At 33.2% G+C, this 14232-nt stretch overlaps 2 protein-coding genes across 2 annotated transcripts; both read left to right on the top strand.

Moving 5' to 3' along the window:
* Positions 1 to 542: 542 nt before the first annotated feature.
* Positions 543 to 1097, top strand: LOC137829273 (secreted RxLR effector protein 161-like). Its single transcript, XM_068636075.1, has one exon. The coding sequence runs from the start codon at positions 543 to 545 to the stop codon at positions 1095 to 1097; it is 555 nt and encodes a 184-aa protein (XP_068492176.1).
* A 687-nt stretch (positions 1098 to 1784) lies between these two features.
* On the top strand, positions 1785 to 2505 carry LOC137829272 (uncharacterized). The gene is made up of 2 exons (XM_068636073.1): positions 1785 to 1874; positions 2077 to 2505. Exons 1-2 carry the CDS (start codon positions 1785 to 1787, stop codon positions 2503 to 2505), a joined length of 519 nt encoding a protein of 172 aa, XP_068492174.1.
* The last annotated feature ends 11727 nt before the right edge of the window (positions 2506 to 14232 follow it).

Raw genomic sequence — 14232 nt, 5'->3', positions numbered from 1 at the left:
CTTTACAAATACATTTAGTCATGTTATTAAACCATTACTATTTGTTTAATTCTCACCATTGCCTTATCTTCTTCTTGCCTATTCATCAGATCGATATCAACAATGCATTCCTTCACGATGATCTGGATTTCCCTGTTTATATGCACCAACCTCCAGGGTTTACAAGTCCTGATACCTCTCTTATTTGTCGTCTCAACAAGGCAATTTACTGTCTCAAGGAAGCCCTTCATTCATGGTTTCAAAAAATCTTCACCACTCTTGTTCGCATGGGGTTTTCATCCTCCAAAATTGATATCTCTTTGTTTACCCGTTTTACAACTACTAACACAATTTTTCTATTAATTTATGTTGATGATATTCTCTTCACTGGTAGCTCCAAAACTCTAGTGCAGGACTTCATTCAACGTCTTAGTTCCATCTTTGCGTTGAAGGACCTCGATCCACTTCATTATTTCATAGGAATTGAAGTTACATGACTTTCTGATAACACTCCTCATCTTTCGCATTATAAATACATTCAAGATCTTCTCAGACATACACACATGCTAGACTCAAAACCTCAACCTACTCCCATGATCTCCTCCCTACGTCTCATCGTTGATCCCACTCTCTATCGTTCTGTTGTTGGAGCACTACAATATGTTACTCTCACTCACCCTCAACTCTCCTTTTCCGTCAACAAAGTTTGTCAATTTATGAACAATACACAACTCACACACTGGAAGGAGGTTAAACGTATTCTTTGGTACCTTGCAGGCACAACAACTCAAGGTTTACACCTTTATCCTTCTCCAAGCTACTCAGTTGTTTCCTTTAGTGACTCCGACTGGGCCACTGATCTGGATGACCGCAAATTCATCTCAGGCTACTGCATCTATGTTGACCGCAATCTCATTTCCTGGTCCTCGAAGAAACAGAATGTATTCTCCCGCAGTAGCACTGAGGCCGAATATGGAAGTGTTGTAGCTGCCCTTATGAATATTATCTGGATCAAGTCTCTCATGGATGAACTTTGTCTTACCACACCAACACCGCGCCTTTACTCTGACAACATGGAAGTTGTTCAGCTTGTTACCAATCCTGTAATGCATTCATGATCCAAACATTTTGAGATGAATTTACATTTTGCTAGGGACTATGTACAACACAAATGACTCATACTTCTTCACCTGCCACTATGTTAGGGCCACTTTATTGCAACATGTTTCCCCTTTGTTGGTTGAACAATCCATGTGTGGAAGGTTATGTATGTATGGTGACGGTTGGTGGGAGCAATAACATCACTGGTGGTCATCTTATCCTATAATGGATCAAAAGCTTACTGTTCTGTGCGCTGGAACCTTGGTCTTTTTCTGCATAAACTGTTGATTCTGATGTTTAAAGTGCAGGAAAATTTGTTGTCTTTTTAGTGTTTCTGTTTTATATTGGATTGGGCTGAAACCTTTGGGCAGAGCTTTTATCTCTCTTAGCTTATGTGTATATATTGGTTAGCTTTGCGTGTAAAAAGGAAGTGCAATAAGCACGTGTAAAAAGCCATGCAGAACAAAAGAGTTAGAATGATATTCATATTCTCTCTCTCCTTAGCACTGTTCATCATCTTCTTCCTTCACTCCCATGCTTCAACAACCATGAAACATATACATAACGTTAAAATGGTATCAGAGTGGGTCTAACCCGCTCTGCTCTCCGATGTGACTGGTTCCTTTCTATCTCTACGTTCTTATCTTTCATTCTCCTTTCCTTATTCTTCCCGTTTTATCTCTCTTTGCTTTGTTCTCTTGAAAATGGCTGTCAATGAACAAGACCCATCCAAGAATGACCAACGAAATCCAGCCAGTGCATATTACCTTCATCCTGGAGAAAACCCAGGTATGGTATTGGTTACGCCACATCTTGATGGAACAAACTACCATTCGTGGAGTAGAGCAATGAAGCGTGCGCTGCTGTCAAAAGAATAAATACAAGTTCGTCAACGGTGAGATCCTTGAACCCCTGCAAAGTGATGCCAAGTACGAAGCTTGGGAAAGATGTAATGTTACGGTTGTTTCTTGGATTACACGAAGCCTTACTCTGCAGATTGCTCAAAGCACGGTGTACATTGATAATGCAAGAGACTTATGGAAAGATCTTGAAGAAAGATTCTCAAAGGGGAGTCACTTTCGTGTTTCAGACCTTCTGCAAGAAATCAACTCCATCAAACATGGTGAAAGAAGCATCAACGAATACTACATTGATTCTAAAACTCTGTGGGAAGAGCTAGATTCTCTGCATCCGCTGCCCACCTACACTTGTAAATCAAAGTGTACGTGCAATGTGATAAAAATCATAGCGGGATACAGGGAGTCAGAAAGGGTCATGTGTTTTCTGAAAGGACTGGGAGAAAATTACAACATTGTAAAGACGCAAGTTCTGTTAATGGATCCTCTGCCAGGAGTCAATCATGTCTTTTCCTTGGTCCTGCAACAAGAAAGACACCTAAATGAAAGTGCAGTGGTGGATACATAGATTCTCATCAACAATGCCATTCAATATGGCCAAAAGATGAATGTGAAGAACAATGGAAGCAACCCTGCCTGGCGCAACTACGGAAGGGGAAGAGGAAAGAATTATGGTAAACAATGTTCCTTTTGTAATAAGATGAATCACACGGCTGATGAGTGTTACTTAAAGCACGGATATCCTCCTTGGATCAAACAAAGAACGAGTTATGCTGCAAACGCTATGAAAAGTGAGGTAATTAGTGAAACAGAGGCAGAAAAGAACGCACACAGTGATGCTCACAATGACCAAATTCTGAAAAATCTTGACGCTGAACAATTACAACAGCTTGTGGACATGATTCAGGGATGCAAAGGAAAACAAAGAGTGGTAAATAACAGCGTTGGAAACTCTTTGAAATCAAACAACACAGGTAAAGAAGGTAAAAATCTCCAGATCCTTGACACTAGGGCCACGGATCATGTAACGTGCTCCATTAGCTCTTTCACTAGCTTTTACGAGATAAAACCAGTAAAAGTTAAATTGCCAAATAACCACGATGTCATTGCTTCCCATGTTGGCACTGTTATTTTAACTCACAAAATTACCCTTCATAATGTGTTATATATACCTACTTTCACCCTGAACATAATATCTATACAAAGGTTGATAAATTCTTTAAAATGTAGGCTTGTTTTCACTGATAATGTTTGTCAGATACAGGTGAAATGTACTTCGAAGATGATTGGTCAAGCTGACATTGTGAATGGACTATATCATCTCCACACTGATGAGAAAGAAAGTCAGATTTACTTCCTGCGCGAACAAGAAAGTTTTGAAGTTGTCAAAGGATTGAATATATGGCATTGTAGAATGGGTCACCCATCAAAAAGGGTATTAGAAAAACTTGCTAAACAATACACGGATATACACTCCACTGATATAGATGTATGTACTCCTTGTCACCTTGCTAAACAACATAAGCTTCCCTTTCCATTAAACAAAACTAGTAGCGATCATGTTTTTGATTTGGTTCACATGGATATATGGGGTCCTTTAAATGTTCATTCTTTGCATGGGCACAAATATTTTTTAACTGTTGTTGACGATCACAGTAGGTATACTTGGATTCATTTAATGAAAAGTAAGAATGAAACTAGAGATTACATGCAACGTTTTGTCACTCACATTAAAAACCAATTCAACAAAGGTATAAAAGCTATTAGAACTGATAATGGAAAAGAGTTTTGTTGGAAAAGTTTCTATGATGAACATGGTATAATTCACCAAACTTCCTGTAATGAAACTCTCGAACAAAACTCTACTGTGGAAAGAAAGCACCAACATATACTTAACATTGCTCGCTGCATTTTGTATCAGTCAAACTTGCCAAAAAATTTCTGGTCTTATGCTGTTCTTCATTCTGTGCATCTTATAAATCGTCTTCCTTCTCCTGTCATTCAAAATGAATGCCCATATAAACTAATGCATGGTATGGCTTTTTATCTTTACAATATTAAAGTGTTTGGATGTCTTTGTTTTGCTTCTACCCTCGAGCAAAACAGACACAAGCTTGATCCCAGGGCACGCAAATGTATCTTTCTTGGTTTCAAGCATGGTACTAAAGGTTATGTGGTTATGGATGTTCATTCTAGAGAGATATTTGTATCAAGAAATGTGATATTCTATGAAACCTACTTTTGTAACTCAAAAAGCGAAAACAGTGATGAGACTACACTTGAAGACACTGATTTTACAATGTATGATGCTACCATTCCCAAACCTACTATGACAGAGGAAAACACTGAACAAGAAGAACCCAGGCGATCCACAAGAGTCAAGAGACCACCAACTTACTTGGAAGACTACCATCACAGCATAATGGCCTCACCATGCAACAATGCAACGTAGAAAACCAAGGTGTTGTACCCTCTTAGCTCTATTATACCTTACAAAAATTTGGCAGAACATCATTTAAAGTATGCTTTGTCAATTTCATGTCAAAATGAACCTCAAAACTTTGAGGAAGCCAGGCAATATCCAGAATGGATGGAAGCCATGAAAGCTGAAATAAAGGCTCTTGAAGAGAATGAAACTTGGAAGATTACGGAACTCCCACCAAACAAGATAGCCATTGGGTGCAAGTGGGTATTCAGAATCAAATGAAAAGCTAATGGAGACATAGAAAGATACAAAGCAAGGCTTGTGGCAAAGGGATACACACAGCGTGAGGGCATTGATTACATGGAAACCTACTCACCGGTGGCAAGAGTCACGACGATTCGCACCATCCTTGCAGTAGCCTCCGCCATGGACTGGCATCTTGAACAGCTCGACGTGAACAACACTTTCTTGCACGGTGACCTAGAAGAAGAAGTTTACATGGAAATTCCACCAGGTATTGCTTCCAACAAAACACATCAGGTATGCCGATTAATGAAGTCTCTTTACGGTCTAAAACAAGCAAGCAAATGCTGGTATGACAAACTCACTTCTTTTCTTTATTCCATCAATTTTGCTCGTTCTAAAGCTGACAATTCTCTCTTTATAAGAATCACTGAAGGTTCTTTCATTGCTCTACTTGTGTATGTTGATGACATCCTCATTGCTGGAAATAATGCCAATGAGATCAATGTTGTAAAGAGTTCTTTGGATGCAACCTTCAAAATAAAAGACTTAGGTCATTTAAAGTTCTTCCTAGGACTTGAGATAGCTAGGACTGGGGAGGGAATTCACATTTGTCAACGTAAATATGCTCTTGAGATTTTGGCTGATGCAGGAATGCTAAGTGCAAAGCCAGCGGCCACACCCATGGCGCAAAAGAATGAAAAACTGTTTGACAGAAATACAGAGGTACATGACGTATTCTTGTATAGAAGAATCATTGGAAGATTGCTCTACTCAGTAAACACACGACTAGACATTAGCTTTGATGTGCAATTCCTTAGCCAGTTTGTTGAATCTCCTACGAAGGCACATCACCAAGTTGCATAGAGGATCCTTCGTTACATAAAAACTTCTCCAGCACAAAGACTATTTTATCCCAAAAACACCAATTTACAGATCAAGGCATTCAGTGATTCAGACTGGGCATCATGCATTACAACACGACATTCCACCACGGGATTCTGTATTTTCCTTGGAGAATCCTTGATATCATGGAGAACCAAGAAACAGAGCACCATTTCCCGCTCTTCATCTGAAGCTGAATACCGAGCTCTTGCAGCTACAAGTTGCGAGATTCAATGGTTGAGTGTTTTGCTCGAAGATCTACATGTAACCACTAATGGAGTTGCTAGCTTATTCTGTGACAACCAGTCAGCAAGACACATAGCACAAAATAACAACTTCCATGAACGAACCAAGCATATAGAGATAGATTGTCATGTAGTAAGGGAGAAGCTTCATGAAGGTCTCTTCCACTTACTACCAATCAGCACTGAAGATCAACCTGCAGACCTCCTTACCAAGTCTCTTAACAGAGAGATTTTTTACAAATTTCTCTCCAAGCTAGGTGTGTTAAACATTCACCCACCAGCTTGAGGGGGCGTTTTAGTGTTTCTGTTTTATATTGGATTGGGCTGAAACCTTTGGACTGAGCCTTTATCTCTCTTAGCTTATGTGTATATATTGGTTAGCTTTGTGTGTAAAAAGAAAGTGTCATAAGCACGTGTAAAAAGCCATGCAAAACAAAAGAGTTAGAATGATATTCAGATTCTCTCTCTCCTTAGCACTGTTCATCATCTTCTTCCTTCACTTCCATGCTTCAACAACCATGAAACATATACAGAACGTTAAAATGTCTTTTACACTGTCAGGGGAGCCAATCTTTTTCTCCTTCTCACAGGTACAATAGTTATTTTTTGAGGTTTGTCCATTAAAGGGGAGCCAAACTTATGCTGATCTTCATAAGGTCCTCTCGGTAGTGAAGCTAATGGTGAGGGTGATGGTCATTCTGCAGCTGAGGCATGCTTTCTTGAGGAAACCAACGTGAACCTAAGTACAAGGGGTGCTGTTTTTGTTCTGGTTTAGTGCAGATCCCTTCAAGCATCTTATGCAGTTTTTGCTGGAATCCTACCGTTTTTGTCGAAGCACTCCAATTCTGTGTTGGTTTTGATGTAGATGACGGGTGAGAAACTATTATCATTGTATATGAGGCTTGTTTTTTTAGGATACTTTGCCTTAGTATGCTGCATAATTATGTAGTAAATTTAGACATTCATAAGTTTTGGTCTTGTTTTATGTTCAAGTTATGTTTCTGGTTTTAGTAAGATAATTAAAAATATGAATAAGGATACATCTGTCTTCTTAAATTAATTAATTCTTTGCTCATAAGAAAAATTAATTTAGATATTAATTTAGAAATTACTTTATAAATTTATTTTATATAATTTGTAATCTTTAAAATAATATTTAATTTAATTAATATAGTAATTAATTGATTTTTTTATTTAAAATTGTTTTCTATTTAATGTTTTTATAATATATTTGTGTTATAGATGCTGATATTTTTACAACGTAAACCCAGCATACAATCATTAAAAATATTAATCTTTACAATCATTAAAAATATTAATATTTTCTTTGAAAAAAAACTAATTTAAATATTAATTTAGAAATTAGTTTATAAATTTACTTTATATAATTTTTAATCTCTAAAATAATATTCAATTTAATTAATGTAGTAATTAATTATTTTTTTATCTAAAATTATTTTTTATTTAGTGTTTTTATAATACATTTGTATTATAGATCCCGATATTTTTACAACGTAAACCCAGCATACAACTATTAAAAATATTAATATTTTCATAGTTTCTGGATTTACTGTAATTTGGAATTCTTTTGTGTATTTCTCATTTTGGGGTTTTTTTTTGGCTTTTCTATGCTTTTGAAAGTTTTTCGTAATGTAGGGTAAGGTTTATTTTTTTCCTACGTTATTTTGTATTTGATTCCAATTTTAGTTTTTACTATTAATAATAATATTATTATTTTTATTGATATTATTAAAATTAATAATAATAATATTAATATTAATAATAATTTTAATAATAATATTTTAATATTAATAATTATAATAATATTAATATTATTATTAATAGTAATAATAATAATAATTATTATTATTATTATAATTATAATAGTAGTAGTAATTATAATAATAAAAATAATATTATAATTTTAATTTTAATATTAATATTAATATTAATACTAATTTTAATAATAATAATTTTAATATTAATAATATTAATAGTAATTATAATAATATTTTTCCAAATTAGTTAGTGTTATCTATCCATCTTCCTATTCTTGCAATTTCAATTTAGCCTAGTCAAATATGTTCTTGAATAAAATAAATATTTATCGCAAGCATACTTTTGAATTTGACTTTCTTCACATCATTGTTATAATTTTATTCAAAATGTTTTTTTTGTATGTTTAAATGTAGATTGTGATTAAATTTAGTATGAAGGGTTTCATTTATTGAAGTATTGACCAATTGGACTCGAGTATGGTTGAGGTTAATATGTTAGTCATTCACAAAAAGTAGTCTAGGAAGTGGTGACCAATCTAAGTTTTTGTCCAGCGATCAGGAGGATGATGAATAAGGTGAATTGTGTTTGTTATCACACGTGAAATTTATTTATCACATGAAAAATGAAATTGATTACTTTAAACATTTTGAGCAATGTAACATTGGTAACACAGACCCACTAACTAATAAATATGTCCAACCTAAAACATAAATTATAAATATGGTACACAACTACTGGTTCGACGAATCCACTACGTAACTGTACATTGATAACAATGACATTAGAGAAATTCACTTTGGGGTCCTCCATTGGGTCACTTCACACAGACCTCATGCACCACCCCACCGAACAACAACAGTAAGTTCAAAATGTCAGAAATTTGTTCAGTGTGCAAAAAGTTGATAGCAGGTCACAACTTAATCTTACACAAGTCACCACATACTCTGACTAACTACATTTTGAGATTAGAGAATTTTTCCTCTGTGTTCTCCACTGAGGTTACTTTACACACACCCCATGCACCAGCCCACCCAAGAACAAAATAAAGCTTAAAATTTCTAAAATTATTTCACTATGTATAAACTTGGTAGTACGTCCCTATTTATTCCTACCTAGGTCACCACTTAGTGTGTCTGTCACTAACTACATTGATATTGAGATGAAAAAATTTGATCAATGAGTAGAAACTTGGTAGCAGGTAACCACTTATTCCTATATAAGTCACCACTTATTGTGACTAACTACATTCACACCAAGATTAGAGAACTTAACCTTGGTGTCCTCCATTGAGGTCACTTTATACAACCCTCATGCACCACCACACCCAAGAACAAAACAAAGTTTAAAAATTCTAAAATTATTTAACTGTGCAAAAACTTAGTAGTAAGTCACATCTTATTCCTACCCAGGTCACCAATTAATGTGACTATGACTAACTACATTAACAGTGACATTAGAGAACTTGACTATCGTGTCCTCCACTGGGGTGACTTTACACACATCTCATGCACTGCACCACCCCACATAAGAACAAAACAAAACTCAAAATTTCTAAAATGTGCAAAAAGTTGATAGTCGGTCACCACTTACTCTGACTAAATGACATTGTGGTTAGATAATTGTACCTTGGTGTCTTTCATTGAGATCACTTTACACACACGTCATGCACCACCCCACACAATAACAACACAAAGCTTAAAATTTCTAAAATATAGAAACTTGGTAGTAGGTCACCACTTATTTCTACACAGTCATCACTTAATATGACTGTTTTTAACTACATTAAAAGTCATATTAGAGAACTGGGACCTTCGTGTCCTCCACTGGGATTATTTTACGCATACCTCATACCTCATACACTGCACCACCCTACACAAGAACAATACAAACTTCAAAAAGTTTAAAATTACTTAACTCTGCAGAAAGTTGGTAGCATGGTCACCACTTATTCCCTACACAGGTCACCACTTAGTCTGAATAACTATATTAACATTGAGATTATATAATTGTACATTGGTCTCCTCCATTGAAGTCACTTTACACACACCTCATGCATCATTCCGCACAAAAACAACACAAAGCTCACATGTTTACAAAAGTGGTAGCCCTTGTATACGATTTTACCTTCATAATGAGACCGTTGAAACAAGGAACACCCTAAAATATGGTTGGTTAAATTTGCTTGGAGTATAATTGACTATATATAACTTATATTTAGCTAAAAGTGATTTGTAGTGGTGCTAACAGAAAATGACAACCCTACAAAAGGGTTGTCAAATACAAAAGAATGCACACAAGACCCTCTTAAATAAATGATTTTGAAATTCATAATCTATATCATCATTTTGTTTTTTTTTTAATAATTCTTTAATTTTTGTAAATTATGTGATTCTTTTGATGATAGTAGTTTGTTATATTGCATATAATCTATGTTTATTATTATGAATATGTACTTTATAGATCATGTTACAAGATCAAAATTTGTGGATTTCTCGTAATAATTTAGAAAAAACTTCTAAAGAATGTTTATTAACATTCTAAAAAAAATAAGGATGTAAATGATCAATAAAATATACTATTAAATTTACTATATTAATAATATAACTATTTCGCAATTTATAACTTTCAGATTCAAGATTTTGAAGAAACACTAGGTATGCGAATTTTTTATACTTAAAAATTATGAATCTTATAAATTATAAATTCTATAAATAAATAAATTTGGTGGATTCATATAATATGTTATTGATAATAAAATATAAATTTTATTATTTAAATTTTCATTTTATTTTGAGAAAAAATAGATTTATATATGCTCTATAGAAATGATTGTTTTTTAGAATCATAACAATTTTTGTTGAGAACATTAGTTTTTGAAAATGTTACTTTGTTAAATATAACAAATATGAGATTTTTTTAATTTTAGTTTTTTTGAATTTTTTTTATCAAATATTTGTCTCGTCTAAATTGAATAGATAGATTTTACTATTTTAAAAATTAATTACTTAATAATTAATAATATAAAATTTGATTATTTTTTTATTTTTTAATTTAAATATAATATATTTTATTAAATAGTTATATTATTAAAATGATTTTTTAAACGTGAAAAAAATAAACTTTTAACTTTACAATTTTATGATTACATTAATTTTTTATCACATCACAATTTTCAATTTTTCAATTTTTCTCTATCTTGACCATTTGACAAAATTATACCACCATGTAAACCTTTCACATCATTAGTTGTAATTTGGCGCAATCAAAATCTGGTTATTAAATAATTATTTTTCTTGTATTATTATTGTATTAAATTATATTACATGTAATTCAAAATATACTTTTAACATCCACTAAAATAGCTTGAACTATTAATAAGACAATAAATCGATATATTTGCTTGACAAATAAAGTATCTCATTAGAAAATATTTTTCATCTTATAAATATGTATTAAAAGATATACTCGTTTAATTCTTTATAACAAATAATATATTGCTGTTTAAAGAAAAAAAATGCCGCATGTATCTTTCAAATTTTGTAGATTTTTTTTAATAAAGGATGTGTATTCACGAAAATAGTAATTACAGAAAATAGTAAAAATCATCAAATTAATTTTATTTAAGATGATATTTACAAACAAGTTTGATTATTTTTTGTTAACTTTTTCATTATTGGGAGAAATCTCGTAGTGACACTATCAAACAATTTGGACTCAAATTTCATCGGTAGATTTTGCAAAAATAAAAAATAAAAAATTAACTTAATGATGGAGAGATGATTAATAATTACATTTCCGTGGAAACTAAAAAAATACATCAAACATTATAAAATCCAGCACAATAATATTTAAGGCATCGTCTAAGATATTTAAAACAGAAAAATTAATTTTTAATTATTATTAATTAACATTTTATTGTATGAGCTGATTTATTTATATTAAATATACAATTTTAAAGTAATGAAGAATGACATTTGATGTTATGGTATATGATACCAATTGCAAGAATAGAAACACCACAATCTCTTCACCATATATTTGAATCGTAAATCTATTTGTCATACATTTAACACTCTAAACGATTTCGGTCTCCAATAAAAAAAAATATTGATTTTAGTATGATTATACAGTGATAAAAAAAAAAAAAAACTTTTCCATATTATATTTACCCTTCGACCATTATTCTAACCATTCATATATTAAGTCTTAGTTGTATCATTAGGTCTATACCATGTATACTTCTTTCTTCTTAGTAGTAGTTCATATAACTTAGTTTTATCTATAAATTCATTGAACCGTGTCATCTTAAGTCTTTCATTGTTACATGCCTCGTTTCCTTTAGAATGCATAATATCTCAAAATAACCTAATTTATCTAATCACATGACCATCTATTTGTGTTACTCAATATTTGCAAACTCCCCTGTAATGGACACATTATCAAGAAACCCTTTGTACATGACAAACAATAAATAAACCTATTCTTGTCAAATATGGATATGCACACAGAAATCAAACAAATTACAAAGCAAACTTTCAATTAATACACTAAAAAGAAATGATGGACCACATAGAACAAAACTTTGCACATGATGAGATCCTAAACCCTAATTAAGTGACAAAGTGTAATGAAATTTATAAACTGCACAATTAGTTGGATACAAACAACCAAAACCTCAAAATAAAATTGTAATCCCACCATAAACCCCTAAACCAAGGAATCCGACAACAATCTAACCAAGTGGGACTCACCATAAAAAGTCAGTAAAATCACCAACTGCACAAGCCAACAATGCTAACAGCAAGAGTGCAATTGATACCACTGCAATGCACAATATCACTCTCCAAATTTTGCAATTAGTATTTCGAGAACAACCCCTAATTCATTCTTCTTCAATATTCTAGAAACATACAAAATTTCCACCAAAACAAATGCCTACAAATAACATGTTCTAAATGGCATGTTATTTATAAATGCAATATACAAATTCTTAAATGAATATGTTTCCCCTAATTCCCCTAATTCTTAAATGTCATTTATAAATGCGACTATGGTAAATAGTTCCACATTTGAAAAAATTTCCGCATATCTTTCTCCCCAGAATTAACCGAGAGGGAGAAGAAATATGATGTTTCACCTTTATCACCATGGGTATATCGTTGTTGAGATTTAGGAAATACTTTTCTTCCTCCCATGAATATGTTTTCTACTTAAGTATATAAATCCAATAAACTGATTTCAATGTATATTACTTTAGTATAATTTTTACCATTAGTTTACTCTTATATTCTTGTAAAGTTACTATAATCATACTTTAATTATAGTAGTTTTTATATGAGAAAACAAAAAATACCATATAAAACTAAAAATAATGATTATTCATTTCTAATTTTTTTAATATTTATGTAAATATAATTTTTAGGAAGTTTTATGATATTAGCTCTCTTCTCTTTTAAATTTAAACAAAAAAAATATTGCATAAAGGCATTTATTAGGCAGATGGTTTACATTCTGTTATGACAGTTACGCATATGTAACTCATATATACATGTATATCATGCATCCATAATGCATTGTAACTCATATATTCAAGATACTCTTTTCTTATACTCTCTCTTCTAACATGGTATCTAGAGCTATCTTTTTCCCATGACCTCTTCCGCTATCCCTTTTTCATTATCTTCTTCCTCTATTTTTCTCCACCTACTTGGCCAATGGCATTGCCTTCCTTACACCATTTTTCTACCCCGATAACACTAAAACTTACAAATGATTTTTTATTTATTTGGAAACAACAAATATTTGCCACCCTTCATGGTCTTGATCTCATGCATCTCTTAGATGGTACTAATGTTCCATCAAAGTTCCTTCCATTCGAAGATCAATATCATGAAACCACCATCAACCCTGTTTTTCTACACTATCATAAGCAAGCCCAGCTACTCGTAGCCTGGTTGCTTGCCTCCATGTCCTCCTCCATCTTAACCAAAATGGTAGGTCTAGAATTTTTTTTATTCTATTTGGACGTGCCTATCCACATACTATGCCTCCCACACAAGGGCCACCATCAAGAAGCTTCGTCTTCTTCTTCGCACACCCAAGAATGACAGAACCGTTGTCAACTACCTTCTTGATATCAAAAAGACCGTTGATTCTCTTTCTGCCATTGGTGCTTCCATTTCTAATGTTGAACACATAGACGCCATCCTGGATGGTCTATCGGAGGAATATGATGGTTTCATCACCGTTGTTCTCTCGCGTTCTGATCCCTACACTGCTGACGAGCTTAAGTCTTTACTCCCAGCTCAAGAAGAAAGGTTTGAGAAACATAAACTCATACAAAACTCCATTATTCAAGCTAATCAGGTTTCCACACCATGGTTCTCAACTCCTCCAACAAGAAACCCAGTTTTCAAACCAAACCCTACCGCGGTGGTCACAACCTGAGTTACCCATTATATCCAAACTCTGTGCATTCCTTTTCTGGATCGAGACCTATCACTCGTCCTTGTTTCCGCCATCCTACACCTTGGAATTCAATTAAATCGTATTGTCAAATCTGCCACAAACAAGGACACACTGCTAATACATGTTGGCATAGGTATGATCCTTCTACCAATTATTCATTTACGGCTAATGTATCTCAATCTTCCTTCTCAATCGGTGATGACTCCACTCCATCTATTCTAGGTGCACCATCGACCATCAAAGATCCTCT

The sequence above is a fragment of the Phaseolus vulgaris genome, chromosome 7 (genome assembly GCF_000499845.2).
Source record: "Phaseolus vulgaris cultivar G19833 chromosome 7, P. vulgaris v2.0, whole genome shotgun sequence".
Taxonomy (NCBI): Eukaryota; Viridiplantae; Streptophyta; class Magnoliopsida; order Fabales; family Fabaceae; genus Phaseolus; species Phaseolus vulgaris.
The sequence above is the reverse complement of the archived record's forward strand: the minus strand, read 5'-3'. Positions and strand labels throughout refer to the sequence as shown.

What these genes read in the sequence shown, in the direction of transcription:
- LOC137829272 (XM_068636073.1), top strand. Translation starts at nt 1,785, where the DNA reads ATGGCTGTCAATGAACAAGACCCATCCAAGAATGACCAACGAAATCCA. An exon ending in CTGGAGAAAACCCAGGTATG is followed by an intron (nt 1,875 to 2,076) that starts GTATTGGTTACG and finishes CTTACTCTGCAG; the next exon opens with ATTGCTCAAAGCACGGTGTA.
- LOC137829273 (XM_068636075.1), top strand. Translation starts at nt 543, where the DNA reads ATGCTAGACTCAAAACCTCAACCTACTCCCATGATCTCCTCCCTACGT.